This window comes from Schistocerca nitens, chromosome 2 (assembly GCF_023898315.1).
Source record: "Schistocerca nitens isolate TAMUIC-IGC-003100 chromosome 2, iqSchNite1.1, whole genome shotgun sequence".
Classification (NCBI taxonomy): domain Eukaryota; kingdom Metazoa; phylum Arthropoda; class Insecta; order Orthoptera; family Acrididae; genus Schistocerca; species Schistocerca nitens.
The window spans coordinates 253,572,587-253,594,951 of record NC_064615.1 but is presented as its reverse complement, the minus strand read 5'-3'; the positions used below and the strand labels follow the sequence as shown (position 1 = coordinate 253,594,951).

The 22,365-nt window shown below is 44.1% G+C and overlaps 1 protein-coding gene across 1 annotated transcript in view; it reads left to right on the top strand.

Moving 5' to 3' along the window:
- LOC126234960 (uncharacterized) overlaps positions 1-22,365 on the top strand; it is a 561,291-nt gene that overhangs the window by 522,531 nt on the left and 16,395 nt on the right. Inside the window, exons 7-8 of the mRNA XM_049943699.1 lie at positions 14,036-14,292; positions 22,000-22,110. Of these exons, the coding sequence (XP_049799656.1) occupies positions 14,036-14,292; positions 22,000-22,110 (368 nt within the window). The remainder of the gene's footprint in view (positions 1-14,035; positions 14,293-21,999; positions 22,111-22,365) is intronic.

Sequence of the window (22,365 nt, the reverse complement as noted above, 5' to 3'; positions counted from 1 at the left end):
TAGAGGAACGGAAGATTCCAAATGATTGGAAAAGAGCGCAGGTAGTCCCAGTCTTCAAGAAGGGTCGTCGAGCAGATGCCGCAAAACTATAGACCTATATCTCTGACGTCGATCTGTTGTAGAATTTTAGAACATGTTTTTTGCTCGCGTATCATGTCATTTCTGGAAACCCAGAATCTACTCTGTAGGAATCAACATGGATTCCGGAAACAGCGATCATGTGAGACCCAACTCACTTTATTTGTTCATGAGACCCAGAAAATATTAGATACAGGCTCCCAGGTAGATGCTATTTTCCTTGACTTCCGGAAGGCGTTCGATACAGTTCCGCACTGTCGCCTGACAAACAAAGTAAGGGCCTACGGAATATCAGACCAGCTGTGTGGCTGGATTGAAGAGTTTTTAGCAAACAGAACACAGCATGTTGCTATCAATGGAGAGACGTCTACAGACGTTAAAGTAACCTCTGGCGTGCCACAGGGGAGTGTTATGGGACCATTGCTTTTCACAATATATATAAATGACCTAGTAGATAGTGTCGGAAGTTACATGCGGCTTTTCGCTGATGATGCTGTAGTATACAGAGAAGTTGCAGCGATAGAAAATTGCAACGAAATGAAGGAAGATCTGCAGCGGATAGGCATTTGGTGCAGGGAGTGGCAACTGACCCTTAACATAGACAAATGTAATGTATTGCGAATACATAGAAAGAAGGATCCTTTATTGTATGATTATATGATAGCGGAACAAACACTGGTAGCAGTTACGTCTGTAATATATCTGGGAGTATGCGTGCGGAACTATTTGAAATGGAATGATCATATAAAATTAATTGTTGGTAAGGCGGGTACCAGGTTGAGATTCATTGGGAGAGTCCTTAGAAAATGTAGTCCATCAACAAAGGAGGTGGCTTACAAAACACCCGTTCGACCTATACTTGAGTATTGCTCATCAGTGTGGGATCCGTACCAGATCGGGTTGACGGAGGAGATAGAGAAGATCCAAAGAAGAGCGGCGCGTTTCGTCACAGGGTTGTTTGATAAGCGTGATAGCGTTACGAAGATGTTTAGCAAACTCAAGTGGCAGACTCTGCAAGACAGGCGCTCTGCATCGCGGTGTAGCTTGCTGTCCAGGTTTCGAGAGGGTGCGTTTCTGGATGAGGTATCGAATATATTTCTTCCCCGTACTTATACCTCCAGAGGAGATCACGAATGTAAAATTAGAGAGATTCGAGCGCGCACGGAGGCTTTCCGGCAGTCGTTCTTCCCGCGAACCATACGCGACTGGAACAGAAAAGGGAGGTAATGACAGTGGCAGGTAAAGTGCCCTTCGCCACACACCGTTGGGTGGCTTGCTGAGTACAAATGTAGATGTAGATGTAAATGTAACCAAGGACATCACTCACACCCATTCCCGAGGCAGGATTCGAACCTGCGACCGTAGCAGCAGCGCGGTTCTGGACTGAAGCGCCTAGAACCGCTCGGCCATAGCGGCCGGCCCGCCATAATCAGTGGGTTATTTATTCTGAAACATGCAAAAAATAGCTTTGTTACAATACAATACTAAAAACCGTTATTACATGTGTACTAACTACCTTGAATTTGAAGTTCTTCTTACCGGGTTTGCTTATAAATAGATTTATTTTTGGATAGGCTCCGTCTTGAGCAAACCACTAGTTTCCTTTTTTCCTATTCCCCAGACATGTTTCGCTGAAGTTTCAGAGTCATCAGTCGGTTTTTTTGTTATCTTCTATAAAACAGGGAAAATGTTTTTTACTATTTTTACACATAATAATTTGAGTTTTTAAAATAGTGTTTGACAGAGACAAATTACGTAAAATCCAGGAGATCCATAGCATGTGGTAGCAAGGTATAGATACACAATTTTATCTGATTGGCTTTTAGTTACTCAGGTAACGTAGAAGAAGCATAGCTTTTCAGCTTTGGCAGTATTCCATGACAGTGAAACATCGTACAGTGATTAGCAAAAGCGTCGAATTAGAATAAAACTGAAGACTTTCTGGTTTCTGTGTCACGGTGCGTTAATTTTCAGATCATTGTTGACTAGAGGGTCAGTGACGTGGACAGTGAAAACGGAGCACAAAAAGGTGCGAGTGTCTTCATCTTCATTGAAATACTGGCACTATCTCATAGAATTTATGCAGAAGGGAGAGTACAGCATAAACTGTTTTTATGCAACTAGATGTGATACACGATCAACTCCATGTTGCTATGAGCGAAATTTTATGAATCGCAGTTTTTAAAATGAACCACCAAATATGCTTTTTTTCATATCTTCTGACTTGTTTGTTGTCCGGTACTGCAGACTATCTCGTAATTATAGATGGAACCTCACAGAATGCCAAAAAAAGACTAGAACTACTGATGCATCTACATCTACATCTACATGGATACTCTGCAAATCACATTTAAGTGCCTGGCAGAGGGTTCATCGAACCACCTTCACAATTCTCTATTATTCCAACCTCCTATAGCGCGCGGGAAGAATGAACACGTATATCTTTCCGTACGAGCTCTGATTTCCCTTATTTTATCTTGGTGATCGTTCCTCCCTATGTAAGTCGGTGTCAACAAAATATTTTCACATTCGGGGGAGAAAGTTGGTGATTGGAATTTCGTGAGAAGATTTCGAAGCAACGAAAAACCCCTTCTTTTACTGATGTCCATCCCAAATCCTGTATCATTTCTGTGACACTCTCTCTCACATTTCGCGATAGCACAAAACGTGCTGCCTTTCTTTGAATTTTTTCTATGTACTCCGTCAGTCCTATCTGGTAAGGATCCCACACCGCGCAGCATCATTCTAAAAGAGGACGGACAAGCGTAGTTTAGGCAGTCTCCTTAGTAGGTCTGTTACATTTTCTAAGTGCCCTGCCAATAAAACGCTGTCTTTGGTTAGCCTTCCCCACAACATGTTCTATGTGTTCCTTCCAATTTAAATTGTTCGTAATTGTAATACCTAGGTATTTAGTTGAATTTACGGCTTTTAGAGTAGACTGATTTATCGTGTAACCGAAGTTTAACGGGTTCCTTTTAGGACTCATGTGGATGACCTCACACTTTTCGTTATTTAAGGTCAACTGCCACTTTTCGCACCATTCCGATAGTTCTTCATAATCGTTTTCTAGTTTGTTTTGATCTTCTTATGACTTTATTAGTCGATAAACGACAGCGCCATCTGCAAACAACCGAAGACGGCTGCTCAGATTGTCTCCCAAATTGTTTATATAGATAAGGAACAGCAGAGGGCCTATAACACTACCTTGGGCAAAGCCAGAAATCACTTCTGTTTTACTCGATGACTTTCCATCAATTACAACGAACTGTGACCTCTCTGACAGGAAATCACAGATCCAGTCACACAACTGAGACGATATTCCATAACCACGCAATTTCACTGTGAGCCGCTTGTGTGGTACAGTGTCAAAAGCCTTCCAGAAATCTAGAAATACGGAATCGATCTCAAATCCCTTGTCAATAGCACTCAGCTCTTCATGTGAATGAATAGCTAGTTGTGTTTCACAGGAACGATGTTTTATAAACCCATGTTGACAGTGTGTCAATAGACCGTTTTCTTCGAGGTAATTAATTATGTTCGAACACAATATATGTTCTAAAATCCTGCTGCATATCGACTTTAACGATATGGGCCTCTAATTTAGTGGATTACTCCTATTACTACTACTGTAATCGACGATTTTGTTCCTGCAAACCACACTACTGCTTGCGCGCACTGCTGTGGAGTCGCCATTTTCACTTCATGCGACCATGCTGCACTCAGACGACAATACTTGGGACTTCTGACGCGGGAATATTAATTCTTTGAGATGCTCTACAATGTGGTGCATTTTTCGTTGTCGTATCTACTGTGGTTTTTCTTTCCTGGGTCCTTGAAATCAGGGAGGTTTAAGTGGGACACCCTGTACCTCTGAGTAAACAAGTAGCTGTCAAACTTGAATTTCAACGATTGTCAAAAATAATAAAAAACGTATTATAGTAGAAGTGCAACATCAAATAACAGAACAGCTTTAAAACGTTACTGAAAAAATATTACATCCAGCAATTACGTACTACAGCAATAGTTTTCTTGAAATTGACATATGTACGTTTACAACGTCAGGCCATCTTCTGATGAACGCAATGAAGCCGTGTCATGTTACATCAGACCCAGATTTTAATAGATAAGAGTTTCGGTTACACTTAACAAATGAGGAATCGAAGTAATCTGTTAGATACAGGACAAGAGCTTACAATCGCTCTCGGATTAATGAAAAGAACAGCAAGTTCAGTGGAATTATATAGCAAATCAATGAGTAGGGATAACTAGGGAGTGAGCGTTCAGATACGTAGAACAGAGGTTTTTTTTTACCAACATACACTGACTCCGAAAGCCAATGGCTATGGGGCAGTGTCAGCTTTCTCATAAATCTGTGGAGTTTATAGCTAAACATGGAAAACATTGACAGAAGTAATGAGTGCGTGTGGATACCTCTTCGGTAACACCAGGTCTCGCAAAGCAACCCTGCTTGAATAGGCAAAACTTGCTTTTCTTTTACTCAGTTCAAAGCTGAATAGACGTAAGAAGTGAGCCATCTCCGAAGAAATCCATTCGTAAGGGAGCAGCTGAACTTCAAGTACCACGGTCAACAATGTATGACCAGATTAAAAATGATATGAAAATGAAACGATTTAGAACAATGTTTTCGAATTAATACTTACGTGACAACGACGTGAAGCGTGAGTTGGCTATCGTGATTTGGTGGTGCACTTTTCAGATCATGTGTTTCCCTAAAGAGCGATATGTCGCAGTTTACACTCCTCGAGTGTAAACTGCAATTTGTATATGTTGTAAACGTGTTTAAAGCCTGGCCCCGAAGACAAAATAATTGTGGATCATGCAAGAAGGAGGTTCAGCACACGTGGCTCGGCAATATTTGTAGCTCCATTGAAATGGCCAACATGAAACCTGGATATTACCACGTTAGACAAGTCATTATGTAGTATAACGAAATACCATGCGGCTCGACGTTGGTACATAACTAGCAAAGAACTGCATAAAAACGTTGATGGAGTCTGACTTCTGAGACACTCCCAAAATGTTAAAGAGAACATTCTGGGTAACACACAGTAGAGCACATGTACAGCCGCTGAATACACAATTTTTAAATTAAGTTCTCCAGTACACAACATTCATTATCTAATCAAAAGTATATGAACACCTGTTAGTGGACATTAATATGGCATGCGTCCACCCTTCGCCTTCATGACGGCTTGAACTCTGGTTGGGACATTTTCAGTGAGGTGTCTGAATGTCTGTGGACCAATCACAGCCCATTCTTCCTCAAGTGCGGAAACCAGAAAGGTTCAAATGGCTCTGAGCACTATGGGACTTAACTGCTGAGGTCATCAGTCCCCTAGAACTTAGAACTACTTAAACCTAACTAACCTAAGGACATCACACACATCCATGCCCGAGGCAGGATTCGAACCTGCGACCGTAGCGGTCTCGCGGTTCCAGACTGGAGCGCCCAGAACCGCACGGCCACTCCGTCCGGCGAAACCAGAAAGGTACTGGTGTTGCACACTAGTGTCTGGAACAAATGAAAGTTTCTAACTCATTCCAGACGTGTCCCACTGGGCTGAGATCGCGAACCTGGGCGTGACCGGGTTGCCGTGAAGTCCGGGCGTCAGTCCCCGGCGGCGCCTGTGACCAAGACCGAGCTGCGGCCGGTCCTGCTGGAAGTTCTCGCTCTAATTAGTCAGCCATGGTGCCGATAGAACTTGGGCCGACCCCCAGAGCTGAAGTTGACATCTGGCGACGAACGGATGACTCCTGCGAGCTGGAACAGACTTCCGGAAACGTCACCTACGAAGATTGAACATTCGGAGGCGTACCACGTCCGTCCTCAGATCCGAACTGCTTCCTAATGGCTACTGTCCGTTGCCGCCTGCGCTCCACTATTTATATCCGGCAGGAGGACGTTTTTTACCATCGGTGACAGCTTCTTGTTATTACTCCCGCAGTATATTGCAGCATAGCTTAGCGTGCAGGCCTCGCTTCTCCTTACTCAGCACTCTCCAGACTTCCTCAGCGCTCGGTCTGTGTGCATCCTTGCATCAGCTTGTTGGTAGACTGTAACTGTCAGCAAGGCTATCAGTGCCGCGCTTACTTCGCAATGCCGCGATCGCCGGCTGCCTCTGTTTTGCCATTCTCCACTGCGAGAAGCAACGCTTTCTACTTGTGGCCGCAACAGATGCTATTGCCCACAAACTGTTGCCTTGTTGATGCTGCTTGACGACATGGTGCATTGTCATGCTGAAACATACAATGATACTCTCTGAACTCTTTTGCTGTATGCAGTACACAATGGTGAAAAACGTATTCATACTATTTCGCAGTTACCGTTTTCTTCGGTGCAACAAAGAGACCACATCGTAACCACAAAAAACTCTCATACCGTAAGACCACTTCCTATGTACTACGCTGTTGGCGTTACGCATGATGCCAGGTAACTTCCTCCTGGCATCCACCAATCCCAAACCCTTCCATCGGATTTCCGCAATGTGTAGCGTGATTCACCACAACAAAACACTCGTTTCCAGACATCCACTCTCCAGTGATGTCGGTCTTTCTCTCTCTCTCTCTATTCGTTTAGTCGGTTCCGACTCTTCGTGACCCCATGAACCAAATCACGCCACTTTTTCCTGTCTTGCACTTTCTCCCGTAGACCTTCCAGGTTGGAACACATTGCTTCTGTGATGCCATCGATCCATCTCATCCTCTGACGTCCTCTTCTTCTAGTTCCTTCAATCTTCCCCAGCATTAATGTTTTTTCCAGCGAGGCATGCCTTCGCATTGTGTGTCCAAAGTAGGTCAGCTTTTGTTTTAAGATTAGACCTTCCAGGGAGAAATCTGGTTTAATTTGCTCCAGTATTGATCTGTTGGTTCTCTTTGCAGTCCATGGAACTCTAAGAAGTTTCCTCCAACACTACAATTCGAAGGAGTCAATTCTTCGCCGTTCAGCCTTTCTAATGGTCCAGGTCTCACATCCATACATCACAACTGGAAATACCATAGCCCTCACAATACGTATCTTTGTTGCTAGTGTTATATCTCTGGACCTTATAACCTTGTCAAGGTTTGACATCGCCTGTCTACCGAGCAACAGGCGTCTCCGGATTTCATGGCTGCAGTCACCGACAGCAGAGATCTGGGAACCGAGATAACTGAATGTGGTCACCACCTCCATGGTTTCTCCTGCTATATCCCACGAATTGGTAGGTGTAGTTGCCATAATTTTCGTTTTCTTCACATTCAGCATAAGACCAGCCTTTTCACTTTCGTCTTTCACCTTCAGTAAGAGTGTTCTCAATTCTTCTTCACTTTCTGCCAACAGGATCGTATCATCCGCGTACCTGAGGTTATTTACATTTATTCCAGCTATTTTAATTCCTGTTTCTCCTTCATCTAGCCTCGCATTCCTCATGACATGTTCTGCATACAGACTGAATAAGTACGGTGACAGTATGCAGCCTTGCCGGACCCCTTTCTGAATCTTTATCCATTTCGTTGTTCCATACGTAGTTCTCACCGTGGCTTCTTGGTCAAGGTATAAACTCCGTATCAGATGAATGAGGTGATCTGGTACACCCATGTTTTTCAGTACGTTCCATAATTTGTTGTGATCGACGCAGTCAAAGGCTTTGGCGTAGTCAATAAAGCAGAGGTACACATCTTTCTGGAATTCTCTCGCTTTTTCCATAATCCACCGAATGTTAGCAATTTGATCTCTAGTTCCTCTTCCTTTCCTAAATCCAGCTTGTTCTTCTGGCAGCTCTCGATCTAGATATTGGCGAAGTCTATTTTGTAAGATTTTCAACATAACTTTGCTAGCATGTGAAATAAGTGCGATTGTTCGGTAATCTGAGCATTCTTTAGAACTTTTCTTCTTTGGAATGGGGATGAATACTGATCTTTTCCAGTCTTCTGGCCACTGCTGCGTGATCCATATTTTTTGACATATTGAGTGCAGCACTTTCACTGCATCCTTTCCAGTGACTTTAAACAATTCTGCTGGTATTTCATCATGTCCACTAGTTTTGTTATCAGCCATATTTTCAAGGGCCCACTGGATTTCGCTCTCCAAAATATCTGGCTCTAGTTCTAAATTAACATTAACATCAGCAGTAGGAGCCCTGTCATGATGCAGTTCTTTCTTGTATAGGTCTTCTACATATTCTGCCCATCTTTCCTTAACATCCTCTGCTTCACTCAGATCTTTCCCGTTTCTATCTTTTATGATTCCAATTTTTGCCTGGAATTTTCCTTTAATTTCTCTAATTTTCTTATAAAGGTCTCTTGTCTTCCCCATTACGTTACTATCTTCAACTTCCTTGCACTGTTCATTAAAGAATATATTTTTATCTCTTCTAGCTAATTTCTGAAAATCTTTATTTAATTCAAACATAGCTGAACTATCTCCCTTGATTTTTGCTTTCCTTCGTTCTTCTGCAACTTGCAGTGCCTCAACTGATAGCCATCTAGCCTTCTTACTGTTCCTTTTCTTGGGAATGTGTTTTTCTGCGGCCTCCTTGACAGTATTAGCTACTTCTGTCCACATCTCTTGCGAGCTTTTGTCCTCCAGCTGTAATACATTAAATCTGTTTTGTACCTCTGTAGCATAGTCGGAGGGTATAGAGTTAAGCTCGTATCTGCAAGTTGGGATACTTTTTGCTACATTCTGAAGTTTCAGCCGAAATTTTGCAATCAGGAGCTCATGATCTGATCCGCAGTCAGCCCCAGGTCTTGTTGTAGCTGACTGAACCGCGCTCTTCCACCTCTGATTACAAAGTATGTAATCAATTTGGTTCCGGTGTTGGCCATCTGGCGAAGTCCAGGTATATAGGCCTCGTTTTGGTAGTTGAAACAGTGTATTAGTAATTATCAATGAATTTTCTTGGCAGAATTCTAGGAGTCTCTGTCCAGCTTCATTTGTTGTACCAAGACCATATTTCCCTGTTATACCTTCTACAGCTTCATTTCCCACTTTTGCATTCCAATCTCCAACTATGAAGACGATATCCTTTTTTGGTGTTGACAGTAGTAATTCTTGTAAATCTCCATAGAACTGGTCAATAATTTCCTTTTCAGCATCGGTTGTTGGTGCATAAACTTGAATTACTGTGATGTTGAGGGGCTGACCTTGAAGTCTGATCATTTTTATATTTGCATCCCATCACAGCTTTTCTCACTTTATCACTAACTATGAAGGCTACTCCATTACTTCTGTTGTTATCGTGCCCAGAATAATACACCATATGGCCATCCGAAGCAAATTCTCCCATGCCAGTCCACCTCATTTCACTTATTCCCAATATGTCGATGTTAATTTTCTCCATTTCTCTTTTCACTATGTCTAGTTTTCCTTGATACATGGATCTTACATTCCATGTTCCTATGCAGTGCTTCTCTTTGCACCATCTTACTCTTCGTGAAGCTCCTCTCAACCTGGTTCCCCCCGCAGATCCGATCGGGGAACTTGAAACTCCGGAACATTTTGAGCTGAGCGAAGCCATGGGGTTTTCTTGGGATAGTTCAGTGGTGGTTTCCCGTTGCCTTCCACTGTCCTCCAACTCCTATCTGCTCACCGACTCAGTTTCCCGCTGGGGTTGGTTACCCAACCTTCCGCTGAGTTGCTCGGCTTAACAGGGGCACCACGTGTAGGTAGGAAGTTGGAGAATTGAGGTGACAGAGGCTGTGAGAACTCTCTTGCTGAGTTCTTGTAATCGCGTATCACCCCCATTTTATGCCAGAGTCTCATGATGTCTGCAGAGACCCCCCCAGGTCATTTCCTGGGCCCATGTCGGTCTTTACACCACCTCAAGCGTCGCTCACCGTTGACTACAGACTTATGAAGAGCTTGTACGAAGTCTTCACGGTTTGTCAGCCGAGTAGCGTCGTCGTCTCGTAGCAACGTTCCGATGGAATGCGTCTCCATCATCTTCAGGCGAAATATCGAGATATCATCGGTCGCGGGCTGATATCTCTGCTGGACCGCTCTCCGCTTCCCGCCGCCGGCCAATCACGCGCCCGCGACCGATGATATCTCGACACTTCGCCTGAAGATGATGGAGACGCATTCCATCGAAACGTTGCTACGAGACGACGACGCTACTCGGCTGACAACCCGTGAAGACTTCGTATATGAAATTCGCCGAGAATGCCTGCACTCACTTATGAAGAGCTGCTCGACCGTTGTAGCCCATTCTTCTTAAGTCCCTACGCACAATCATTGTGTTAGCTGGACTACTAATACCACTTTGGAAGACACGAGCGATTGTGTCCAATGATTACACGCGATCTTTGACAACCACTCTCGGCAATATTCGACGGTCCTCGACTGTCAGTACATGAGGTCTTACTTTAACTGTGGTGGTTCCTTCGCGTTTCCACTTCACAATCACATCACCAACAGTGGACACTGGAAGCTTTAGAATGGTTGACATGTCCCTGATGGATTTGTTCCACAGGCGACAGTCAATGACTAGTCCACGTTCGAAGCCATTAAGCTCTCCTAACCGATCTATCCTGCTATACTAATTCTCTACTAAGAACACAATACAGTAGTAGAAATCAATATGAAGGTATAGAAAATTGTAGGAAAATTAATATATTCGGTTGGAATAGTTGTGAATAGTTTACATGCGATAGTATGAGAATCAGTATATCGACAAACGCAGTCAAGTGGTATCGCATTTGATGTCAGTAGTACAGTGTATAACGAGACTTCAACGATTCATGTAGTAGAGGGTCGAATTCAGTATAAAGCCAGTCAGTTCTATACGGTGTTACTGTTTATTTACGAGGTTTTACAGCAGATAGAGAACATACATTACTATGACAGTGCGTGTTACGTACATAAACCACGAATGCGACAAGGCCACGGGGAAAACAGTTATAATGCGCTGAAAAAAACACGAATCGGTGCGTAGAAGAATGTGGGACACTCTAATAGTGAAATCACCAAGAAGTTGAAACGTTCATTTACAGTGATTGATAATTTCGTTAGTTTTGGCGCATGATATGGACAGAACGGAAAAGATGTGCAAAGTAGAAAATTATCTGAGGCACCGAAAAGTTAATTTTGCGCAAAGAAATGGCTGCAAACCGTTATTCTTCTCAGCTTGTTGCTGGTTTAGAGTTGCAACTGCCAGACGTGTACGACAGATTCTGTCAGATGCGTTCGAGAAACGACTGCAGAAACCTGCTCTATCACTCAAACATAAACAAGCTAGATTGGAGTTTGCTGAAAAACGTATGTCATTGACTTCACAGTGAGATAAATAGCTCTTCAGTGATGAGGAGAAGTTTAAGTTAAGTGGGCTGGATGGATTTCAGTATTATTGGCGTGATATGACAACAGAGCAGCAGGCATGAATGAACAGAAATTTGGGGGGGGGGGGGGGTCGAAGATTTGATATATGGACAGACTTCAGCGATAAAGGCAAACTAAGCATTGCTTGGCAGGCGACTAGAATGCATTATAAAATGTACACAAAGATGCTAGATACAGAACAGAGAATCGTGTATGAGGACCTAGGGGACGAAAGTCCCATATCTCAAGAAGATAACGCATCTGCGCATGTTTTTGCTACAACCAAAACGTGGTTTGAAGATAGAGATATCGCTGTCTTGTCCTGGCCTGCACGTAGCCCGGATTTGAACCCCACAGAAAATCTTCTGGGAGTCCCTGCAAGGCGTGTTTATCGCAGTGGAAGGCGATTTCATGCCGTATGTGAGCTGAAAAGAGCGATACGAGAAGAGTGGGAGACAATTTCATTGCAAGAACCACAAACCCTAACAAAATCAACGGCGAAGGGAACTTTTGAGGTAGTTAGGAAGAACGGAGTTCTTACAAATTACTGACAGTGCAGTAACACAACAGGACAGTGAGTGCCTTTATACCAGTATCCAACCAGGAAATGCCAACACCTTACTTTGTTACTCGTGTTATGAACGAACCACGTATTTCCGCACCGAGCGAGGTGGCGCAGTGGCTAGCACACTGGACTCGCATTCGGGAGGACGGCGGTTCAATCCCGTGTCCTACCATCCTGATTTAGGTTTTCCGTGATTTCCCTAAATCGCTCCAGGCAAATGCCGGGATGGTTCCTTTGAAAAGGCACGGCGGATTTCCTTCTCCGTCCTGCCGTAATCCTATGAGACCGATGACCTCGCTGTACGGTCTCCTTCTAAACAACCCCCCCCCCCTCTCACAGGATATGAGATATATATGTAATTCCGTCACCATTATTTGTCTTACATGTATCTACTACACTACTGGCCATTGCTACACCACCAAGATGACGTGCTACAGACGCGTAATTTAACCGACAGGAAGAAGATGCTGTGATATGCAAATGATTAGCTTTTCAGAGCATTCACACAAGGTTGGCGCCGGTGGCGACACCTACAACGTGCTGACATGAGGAAAGTTTCCAACCGATTTCTCATACACAAACAGCAGTTGACCGGCGGTGATTGGTGAAACGTTGTTGTGATGCCTCGTGTAAGGAGGAGAAATGCGTACCATCACGTTTGCGACTCTGATTAAGGTCGGATTGTAGCCTATCGCGATTGCGGTTTATCGTATCGCGACATTGCTGCTCGCTTTGGTCGAGATACAATGACTGTTAGCAGAATATGGAATCGGGTTGTTTCAGGAGGGTAATACGGAACGCCGTGCTGGATCCCAACGGCCTCGTATCACTAGCAGTCGAGATAGGCATCTTATCCACATGGCTGTAACGGATCGTGCAGCCACTTCTCGATCCCTGAGTCAACTGATGGGGACGTTTGCAAGACAATAACCATCTGCACGAACAGTTCGACGACGTTTGCAGCAGCAGGGGCTATCAGCTCGGAGACAATGGCTGCGGTTATCCTTGACGCTGCATCACAGACAGGAGCGCCTGTGATGGTGTACTCAACGACGAACCTGGATGCACGAATGGCAAAACGTCATTTTTTCGGATGAATCCAGGTTCTGTTTACAGAATCATGATGGCCGCATCCGTGTTTGGCGACATCGCGGTGTACGCACATTGGACGCGTGTATTCGTCATCGCCATACTGCCGTATCACCCGGCGTATGGTATGGGGTGCCATTGGTTACACGTCTCGGTCACCTCTTTTTCGCATTTACGGCACTTTGAACAGTGGACGTTACATTTCAGATGTGTTACGACCCGTGGCTCTACCCTTTAACCGATCCCTGCGAAACCCTACATTTCACCAGGATAATGCACTACCGCATGTTACAAGTCCTGTATGGGCCTTTCTGGATACAGAAAATATTCGACTGCTGCCATGACCAGCACATTCTCCAGACCTCTCACCAACTGAAAACGTCTGGTCAATGGTGGTCGAGCAAGTGGCTCGTCACAATACGCCAGTCAGTACTCTTGATGAACTGTGGTATCGTGCTGAAGCTGCATGTGCAGCTGTACCTGTATACGCCATCCAAGCTCTGTTTGACTCAATGCCCAGGCGTATCAAGGCCGTTATTACGGCCAGAGGTGGTTGTTCTGGGTACTGATTTCTCAGTATCTATGCACCCAAATTGCGTGAAAATGTAATCACAAGTCAGTTCTATTATAATATATTTGTCCAATGAATACCCTTTTATCATCTGCATTTCTTCTTGGTGTAGCAATTTTAATGGCCAGTAGTGTATTTTCATAATAAATTCAATGCATGTAAGCTTCAGATATTTTAATTTTTACTTTCGTAGGGACCCTGCCCTTATACTGATTTCGACTACTGTATCCTTGCCTCGTTTTATTGTGTCGGTTCCGCCTCTCGTAACATTTAGTGGTCGTTTCCACCTTTTACTTAGGGGTGTCCGGATACTTGTGATCACATGATGTACTGTTTTGATCGGTGGACACGGAAACTTCTCGGACACACCGTGCACCAAAGGCCAAACAAAAATTACGTAAAGCCTTCTGCCCAGGATACGGCTGCCAGTGCGAGATAACGAGGTGGACAACGAGGTGGAGGCGTCTGGAGCCGCTGGAGACGGCGGGGCCGACGAGGGCGCCGAGGTGGCCCGCGTGCGCTCCGCCATCTTGCCGTACGCGGACGCAGACGTCGACGCCGCGCTGCAGGCGGCAGACGTCGCGCTGGACGCGGGCAGCGGCGTGCGCGCCGCGAGGCTGCTGCACCACCGGCACGTCGTTGACGACCTGGACATCGACGCCAGGGCTTCTGGTAATCTACCACTGTGCATTTGAGAATATCGGCGGAAATCCAGTTCTAACAGTTCGCGCCCATTTGTTCCATAGGGATTTCTCTTTTTGGTAATTACACTATGTTTGATGGTCACTTTGATTCCAGATACTGATATACTTGTTTTATTTATTTATTAGCTTCCATGGGACTATGTGAGCCCATGCTGCTTCTTCATGGAATGAAAGAGTACTTAGCTTACAGACTGCTGATAAGAATAATGATAAAAAAATTAAAGAATTAATAACATGAGTCAAAATTGTGAGAAATTATACGAATAAATACCATTACAGAGAAACGTTCTGTGCTACTGCAAAGAATTCCTGTCCAGTACAGCAAGAGTATGCCACAAATACACTTGGATTTGAATACTTGGAGATTATCAGCCAGTTCTGTTAGTTCTGCTGGAAGCCTATAGAAATGAGACCTGTTGAGTAGCGTATTCCTTTCCGTACAGTGCTTGTGAAGGTGTTATCCAAGTGCGTACCGTTTCTGCGTCTAGCGTTGATTGATCGAATGAATGTTGCAGTCGATATTGTCAACAACAAATTCAATAAAGCAGTATACGTACATGAACAGCAGAGTTAGAATTCCGATACGGCTGAACAACGGCTTACGCGAAGTTCGCGAACTGACACCGCAGATCAGCCTGACAGTACTTTTGTGGGCGAAGAATATTCTCCGTGAATGCTCAGAGTTGCCGCAACATTCACCGACAGACCAAAGCGATATGACCACTGCCTACTGCGTCGTTGTATGCTGCCTCGAGACCTTGCGGGTACGTGATGCGCTAACAAAATGTAAACGGATCAGACACGGACGGGGAATCACCCTAGCCAAGACATGGGCTGCAAATGGGGAAATCCTTTGAGTTAAGTGGCTTTAACAAATAGCGGATTATTATTACGCGGAGACCGTGAATGAATATCTTGAAAACGGCGAAACTGGCCGAATGTTCACGTGCTACTGTCGTGAGCATCTACGCAAAGAGGTAGGACAGTGAAACTACCACTAGGAGCTAAATGATTGGAAGTCCACAACTCTTCACAGAATATGGGGTTCGGAGGCTTGTCTGCTCAGTAAAGTATGATAGATAGTGATCTGTGGCAGCTCTGCCGAAAGAGCACAGTGCTGGTGCACGCACAAGTGTTTCGGAACACACCGTTCATCGTGCGTTGTTGAACATGGAGCTCCACAGTAGACCATCCCTACGTGTTCAAATGTTGACCCAACGACATCGACCATTACGGTTTCAGTGCGGACGGGACCACGGAGATTCGACCGTCGATCAGCGGAAACTTGTCAGCTGTTCGGGTAAATCAAATTTTTGCTACACTATGTGGATGGTCGTCTCCACAAACGCCGTCATCGAGATGACCGGCGGCTCGAAACTTGCAGCGTGCCACGGACTTAGGCTGGTGGGAGCAGTATCATGCTATGGAAGACATTCTCCAGCGCTTCATGGGGCCTGTGGTAGTAATCGAAGACACAACGACAACTGCGAGCCACCTGCATCCCTTCACGTTTGATGTCTTCCGCGAGGGTGACTTCATCTTTCAGTAGTATAATTGTCCGTGTCTCGGAACCAGAACCGTCGTACAGTGATTTGAGGAGCATTATAGTGAATTCACGTTGAGGTCTCGGCGACCAAATTTGCCTTATGTAAATCCCATCTGGGTCGCTATTGGGCGCCATCACTGCGTACGCAGATGAGCGGCACGTAATTTAAGTGAATTACAAGGCCAGTGAATAGACGTCTAATGCCACACACCTCCAAAAACCTACCACAAACTTTCTAATCCGTGGTAGACAGAATCAGTTATGTATTTCGTTCCAAACAAGCTATTAAGCAGGTCGTCATAATGTTTTGGTTCATTAGCGTATAACACCATACGAGACAATAGACTGAATGTAAACAAAATAAAGAAGCCTTCGCCTTTTTGTGTGACAGACAGTGGTGATCACCAGCCTGACAAAGGTCTGGTATCTTCACCAGTGAAGATATCAGCATTCAGTTCGTGCACAATGGGTACCTCAAAAGTAACTGCACACATTTCGTGAGTGTAATGCATGCATCAAAATAAGACTAAAACGTTAAACAACATTTTGTCTGAAATTGCTTTATTTCCGAGTTATGATGCATAACATCATTTGTGGTAGGCATTACATCATTGTTGTTGAGAACATCCTGGAAATAGCAGATGTAGATCCGACCATAAGTACCCGCCTTATAAGTGTCGCTGTAGGGGTTCCTCAGTCAACTGTAAGGCGCCTGCTACGGAGACAGCAGTTCCGCCATTTTCACCACCAGACAGGAGCTCACACCTGACGTCAGAATTTCTGTCAGTGCTCACTCGAGCGCCATGCTGCTGATCCACTGTCCGGTCGTCGGGTATCGTCTACAGATGAGAGCCTCTTTACCCGTGCGGGTAGCGTTAACACTCATAACACGCACGTGTGGACGTATGAGATTTCTAGTAAGAGGATATAAACGCAATTTGGCGATGAACATTTGGTGCGGTGTAGTGGAAAATCAGTTACTTGGACCACGTATTATTCCTCAGCCTGCGGCGCAGCCGGTTGGTCTCTCATTACCCTTTAAACAACCAGTCCAACTACCTGGATAGGTTTCAGGTTGTCTGACCCTTGACTCTGCGATGGTAGATATTGCAAAAGCAGCTTTGACGAAACTTCGACTAAATACTTACCACACGAAGGCCACATAACTCCAGTCCATGGGCAGTGACTGAAAGTTAAACTATGGAGCGTTTGGGATATTTACATGACTAATTTGAAAAAAAGTCTAAAATTTCCTTTAAGTTGGTTTATTGTCTTTAAAACTCGGAAAATGGCTATCAAATCCGTATTTTTATATCTCAACGTCATTGACTGTCTATGTTACAAGTTCACACGCGAAAGCAGCCAGAAGATATTTAGTCCGACTGGATATTTTGAACTTCCTAAACAGTCACTGATCCATGACCACTTGCGAGCTAACACATTCAGTCGTTCAGCAGATTCGTGTAAAGAAGTGCTTGCCATAATGTCTCGTAATCTGCTCGTAATACGCCACATGTGCGATATGAAATGTTCAGACGCGAATGTCTCCTATAATAACCCACTCACAGAGCTCAAATTTTCACAAAATACTCAGTACTGTAGTCCCTTTCGTCACCGTCCCGAGAGCCAATCAAACGCGTGAATTTCTTCATTTTGGCACAAATTTGATCAGCGCGATTTAAGATAGGTATTTACCAGAAGAAGGCTGCCGGGCGAGTATCTCGACTCACAGATCTGAGGCAACAAGGCCTACTCAAACGCGCGAGAAATGCTGAATTCCTACTGGCTAGTATGTTAAGCAGCCAGTCACATCAACTCGAGCACTTCTATACTCGTGGTATTCTAACGTTAGCCAACCAGATTACCACAAGTAATGTAAACTAGGAATCTCGTAATTCCGAAACTAAGTAAAATTCAATGAAAACAGAATGCGATTCCTTTCCACAAAATAAATTACTGGTAAATTTAATACTCAACGTCTCTTCTGGCTGCCTTTTGCAAAATCAAGCTCCCTCGAACGTAATTCACAAGTTCCTCTATTACACAACTACTTCCTGATGCAAACATTCATATAGTTTTAATAAAATATCACATCCTGACTTTATGAATATCCTCCATTCTCTCTCTCAGTCCCTCCAAAACACCCACACAACCAAACCACGATGAAATAATAATAATTTTTCACTTTTAATTATGTCAGAAATCTGTGGTAATGAAACTAAAGAAAATTCCAGAAAAGTAGATTATTATATGCACCTGTCCTCTTGGTTGTGATTTCAATTGATACTATAGATGAACACATTATTGTCCCTCACTCAGTTTCACAACGCCAGCACAATTATTAAAGTGTTTTAGGTAAAAATTTATATCTCCAAAAGTACTGAAGTTATTGATTTGAAATTTTAACAGTATGGTTTTGTTATCCATAGAATTTGGTATACTAAGTACGAAAAAGATCGATTAATATTTAATAGTACTTCTTCAGATTAATAGAGAGTATGTGTAACGTCTTGTACTCAGTGGCCCAGTAGCCGGCGTCAGCTGTGACAGCATGAGAACCAAAATCCGTTCTGCTCCCAGCTCCACGACACATCTCAGTCGGGAGGCAAAATCTCAATATTGCTTATCCAGATTAGTGGACAGGCGTTACGGGAGCAGTTGCTTCGCCCGCCAGCTCTCCGAATCTTAACCGCCTTGGCTTCTACCTTTGGGACCATCTCAAAGAGCTCGTGTGTGATGTTGCAACTGAGAATGTGGCACAACGGCAGCAGCGAACTGTAAATGATTGTGCAACTGTACAGAAAGAGATGAACAGACGTTGCAACATTTCGAGAGAGGTAAGACGTCGACCACGTCACTGTCTTCATCTACATTGGCACCATTTTGAACCTGTACGGTACGTAGCCGTACTGAATTTGTGGCTTTCTGAGAAGAATTAATTTTGTGTTGCTTTTTATGGGGCATTTGTGATCCCTGTTCTGTTGCATATCTTGGAAAAAAATCAGTTTCGGACAAAATTTTGTTTAATACTTTACTCTTATTTTGGTTCATACATTACACTCGCGAAATGTATACAATTATTTTTTAAACATCCTGTACATTGACTGTGATATGAGGTCGGTTCAGAAGTACGTATCGTTTTAAAAATACCATGATTTTATTTTATTAGAACAAAATGCACTACATTACGTTACAAAACAACACACAGTAACTGGACGCACTACTCAGTGATTTAATTACCAGCTTTGTAAACGACCAGCTGCCAGTGTTCAAGTAGGACTATGTGCTTCTCCTGAAGTTGTTGCTTTGAGTTGAGGGAATCTGTAAGCCTGTTCTTAACAGAAACTTCAAAATGGAACGCTAGTCCCTAATTGGTGTTATTCACGTATTTTTATGGGTGTCACTGAACACGTGTTGTACTTGTGTAACCAATAAATACAAATGGTGGACAATGGTCGTGTAATTGCATTGCATAATTTGTGCCAATTCCTAAGATGTTTCGCGAGGATTATTGCGAAGCAACTGATTTAGGCTGTTTTCATCACAAAGAGAAGGTGTCCGAGAAAGTGGTTCATCATACGAATCGAATTTTCATTTCTGGAAACGAGAAAACTAAATCCGTGACGTTTTCTCAGCAAATATTTCTCTTCCGTAGATATCACAAATTCTTCTCGTGGCCTCTGTAGTACTAGATCCACGATTAAACTCGAAGAGTGAAATGCGTCGGGATTGTTTATTTTCCTCTACTTGACGCTCTATATTGATGAGCCTTGAAAATGGCCAATAACATGCAAACCACTGTTTCCAATAATCAAACGCCAAATTGAAGAAATACAAATGACTAACGAAAAATGAAGCCTTCGTAATACAATGGTGTCAGTGCAATGAAGAATGACACGGACTTACGCAATGAGCCAATACTTCAAAACAAAAAGTTCCATCTACCGTCAGTCCTAAGACTGACTATTTGATTGGCTTTGGACAGTAAAATTTCGCTTCTGCAAGAGGTCCGCGTCGCACACAGTATGCACTGCACTTTGTTACAGTTAAGCATTAATCATTCTCTTGTCAGTAGCACTTGTGTCATCTGCAAAGATATAAATGTTTGAGTCATATGTTGTGTTTAGTGGCAGATCAGTGCACCAACGTACCCAGAACAGGACCCTGTGACACCCTCACTTTACACGGCCGCAGTCAAGATCAAACATGTTCTCTGTTGACACTGGAGGAAAGACTTCGCACTTCACTCCACTAACACTCTGTCCCTATTGTCCATCCCCTATACCAGATAACGTAACTGAAAGACATAGTCTATGCTCCACCTCAAAGTCTTACTTACGACCACGTTAAGGTGTAATACATCAAAACATTATAGAAGTAGTGATACTGCTTTACAGTGAGGTGACAGAAACAGTGGGACGCCTCTTAACATAGTGTCGGATCTCCTATTGCCCGGCGTAGGGCAGAAATTCGACGTGGCACGGACTCAACAAGTCGTTGGAAGTCGTCTGCAGAAATATTGAGCCATGCTTCTCTATAGCTGTCTGTAATTGCGAAAGTGGTGATTGCGAAGGATGTTGTGCACGAACTGCCCTTTCGATTATGTCCTATAAACGTCCGATTGAATTCATGTAGGGCGATCTGTATGGTCAGATCAAATGGTTCAAATGGCTCTGAGCACTATGCGACTTACCTTCTGAGGTCATCAGTCGTCTAGAACTTAGAACTAATTAAACGTAACTAACCTAAGGACATCACACACATCCATGCCCGAGGCGGGATTCGAACCTGTGACCGTAGCGGTCGCTCAGTTCCAGACTGTAGCGCGTAGAACCGCACGGCCACTCCGGCCGGCTATGGTCAGATCATTTGCTAGAATTGTCCGGATTGTTCTTCAAACCATCCGTAAACAATATTGTGGTCCTGTGGCCATGAATGGCTGCAAATGGTCTCCAAGTTGCCGAACATAACTATTTCCAGTCAACGATCGATTTGTCCAACCGATATGGTCACGACCCCAAGAGACGCGCTGTATGTCACGCGCTGTTACCAAAGTCTCTCGCATCGGTCGTCCTCTTCGAAAGCCCATTCACACTAAATGTCGCATTCCTGTCCTAGCGGATGGATTCCTCGTAGTTCCACAATGATTTCTGATGTTATTACATGCATTGTTGCTTGGTTCAAATGGCTCTGAGCACTATGCGACTCAACTTCTGAGGTCATCAGTCGTCTAGAACTTAGAACTAATTAAACGTAAGTAACCTAAGGACATCACACACATCCATGCCCGAGGCAGGATTCGAACCTGTGACCGTAGCGGTCGCTCGGTTCCAGACTGCAGCGCCTAGAACCGCACGGCCACTACGGCCGGCCATTGTTGCTTGTCTGTTAGCACTTTCAATTCTACGCAAGCGCCGCTGCTCACGATCGTTAAGCGGAGGCCGTCGGCCACTGCTTTGTGCGTGGGTAGAGGTGATGCCTGAAATTTGGTATTCTCGACACACTCATGACACTGTGGCTCTCGAAATATTGATTCTCTTACGATTTCCGAAATGGAATGTCTGATGCATCTAGCTCCAAGTACCATTTCGTGTTCAAAGTCTGTTGATTCCATGCGTGCAGACATAACCACGTCGGAAACCTTTTCACATGGATCAGCTGAGTGCTAATGGCAGCTCCGCCAACGCACTGCCCTTTTATGCCTTGTGTACGCGATACCATCGCAATCTATAGGTCTGCATATCGTTTTCCCATGACTTTTAGTCGTCTCAGAACGTAGCTCTCATGACTAAGGTATTCATTGTATTTATCAACTCTGCAACCTTTATACGCCCCCTCTGCTTACAAATAAATTGTCAAATCATTTTACTGGGCGGAGAACTTGAGAATAGAGAAATTCTGACCTAATGTGCTCAGTGCCAGATCATCAAAATAGAGGAAATTTTTCAAGTCATGTAGTTTCGGAAGTCATTAACATAAACACTAAAGGGGAAGTGCTCAAAAACAGGACTCTCTATGGCATTCCTCTCCATATTTTTATTGAACCACCGAGGTCAGTATTATAATTATCGTTACTGCTAAGGTGCAGGAAAGTGAATGTGGATTCCTCAGTTTCCTTTTTCTCCACAGGACACTCCAACTGGCAGTTGACTCTGATGCTGGTGCTCACCTCGGCTGGGCTGGTGGGCTGCGCTCTGTCAGCCTGGTGGTTCTCCCCGTCCAACTGCCACCGTCCACCTGGTAAGAGAGGCGTCTGCCCAAGACGATGGCGTAGTGTAAGGAACGACATTTGCACATGCCGCTGTGTACCAAAAACGACGAATCGGCTCTTTGAGTCTGGTTGAAACTGCAGGTCCTTCCTTTCGATTACCTGTCTGATACGCTGTGCATTCTCAAGACTCATGATGAAGCTTCACGAACAGAGTCAAATACTATGAACGTAGAACGACCATCACTACTACGATGATTTTTCACCATACAAAATAAGAACTGAGA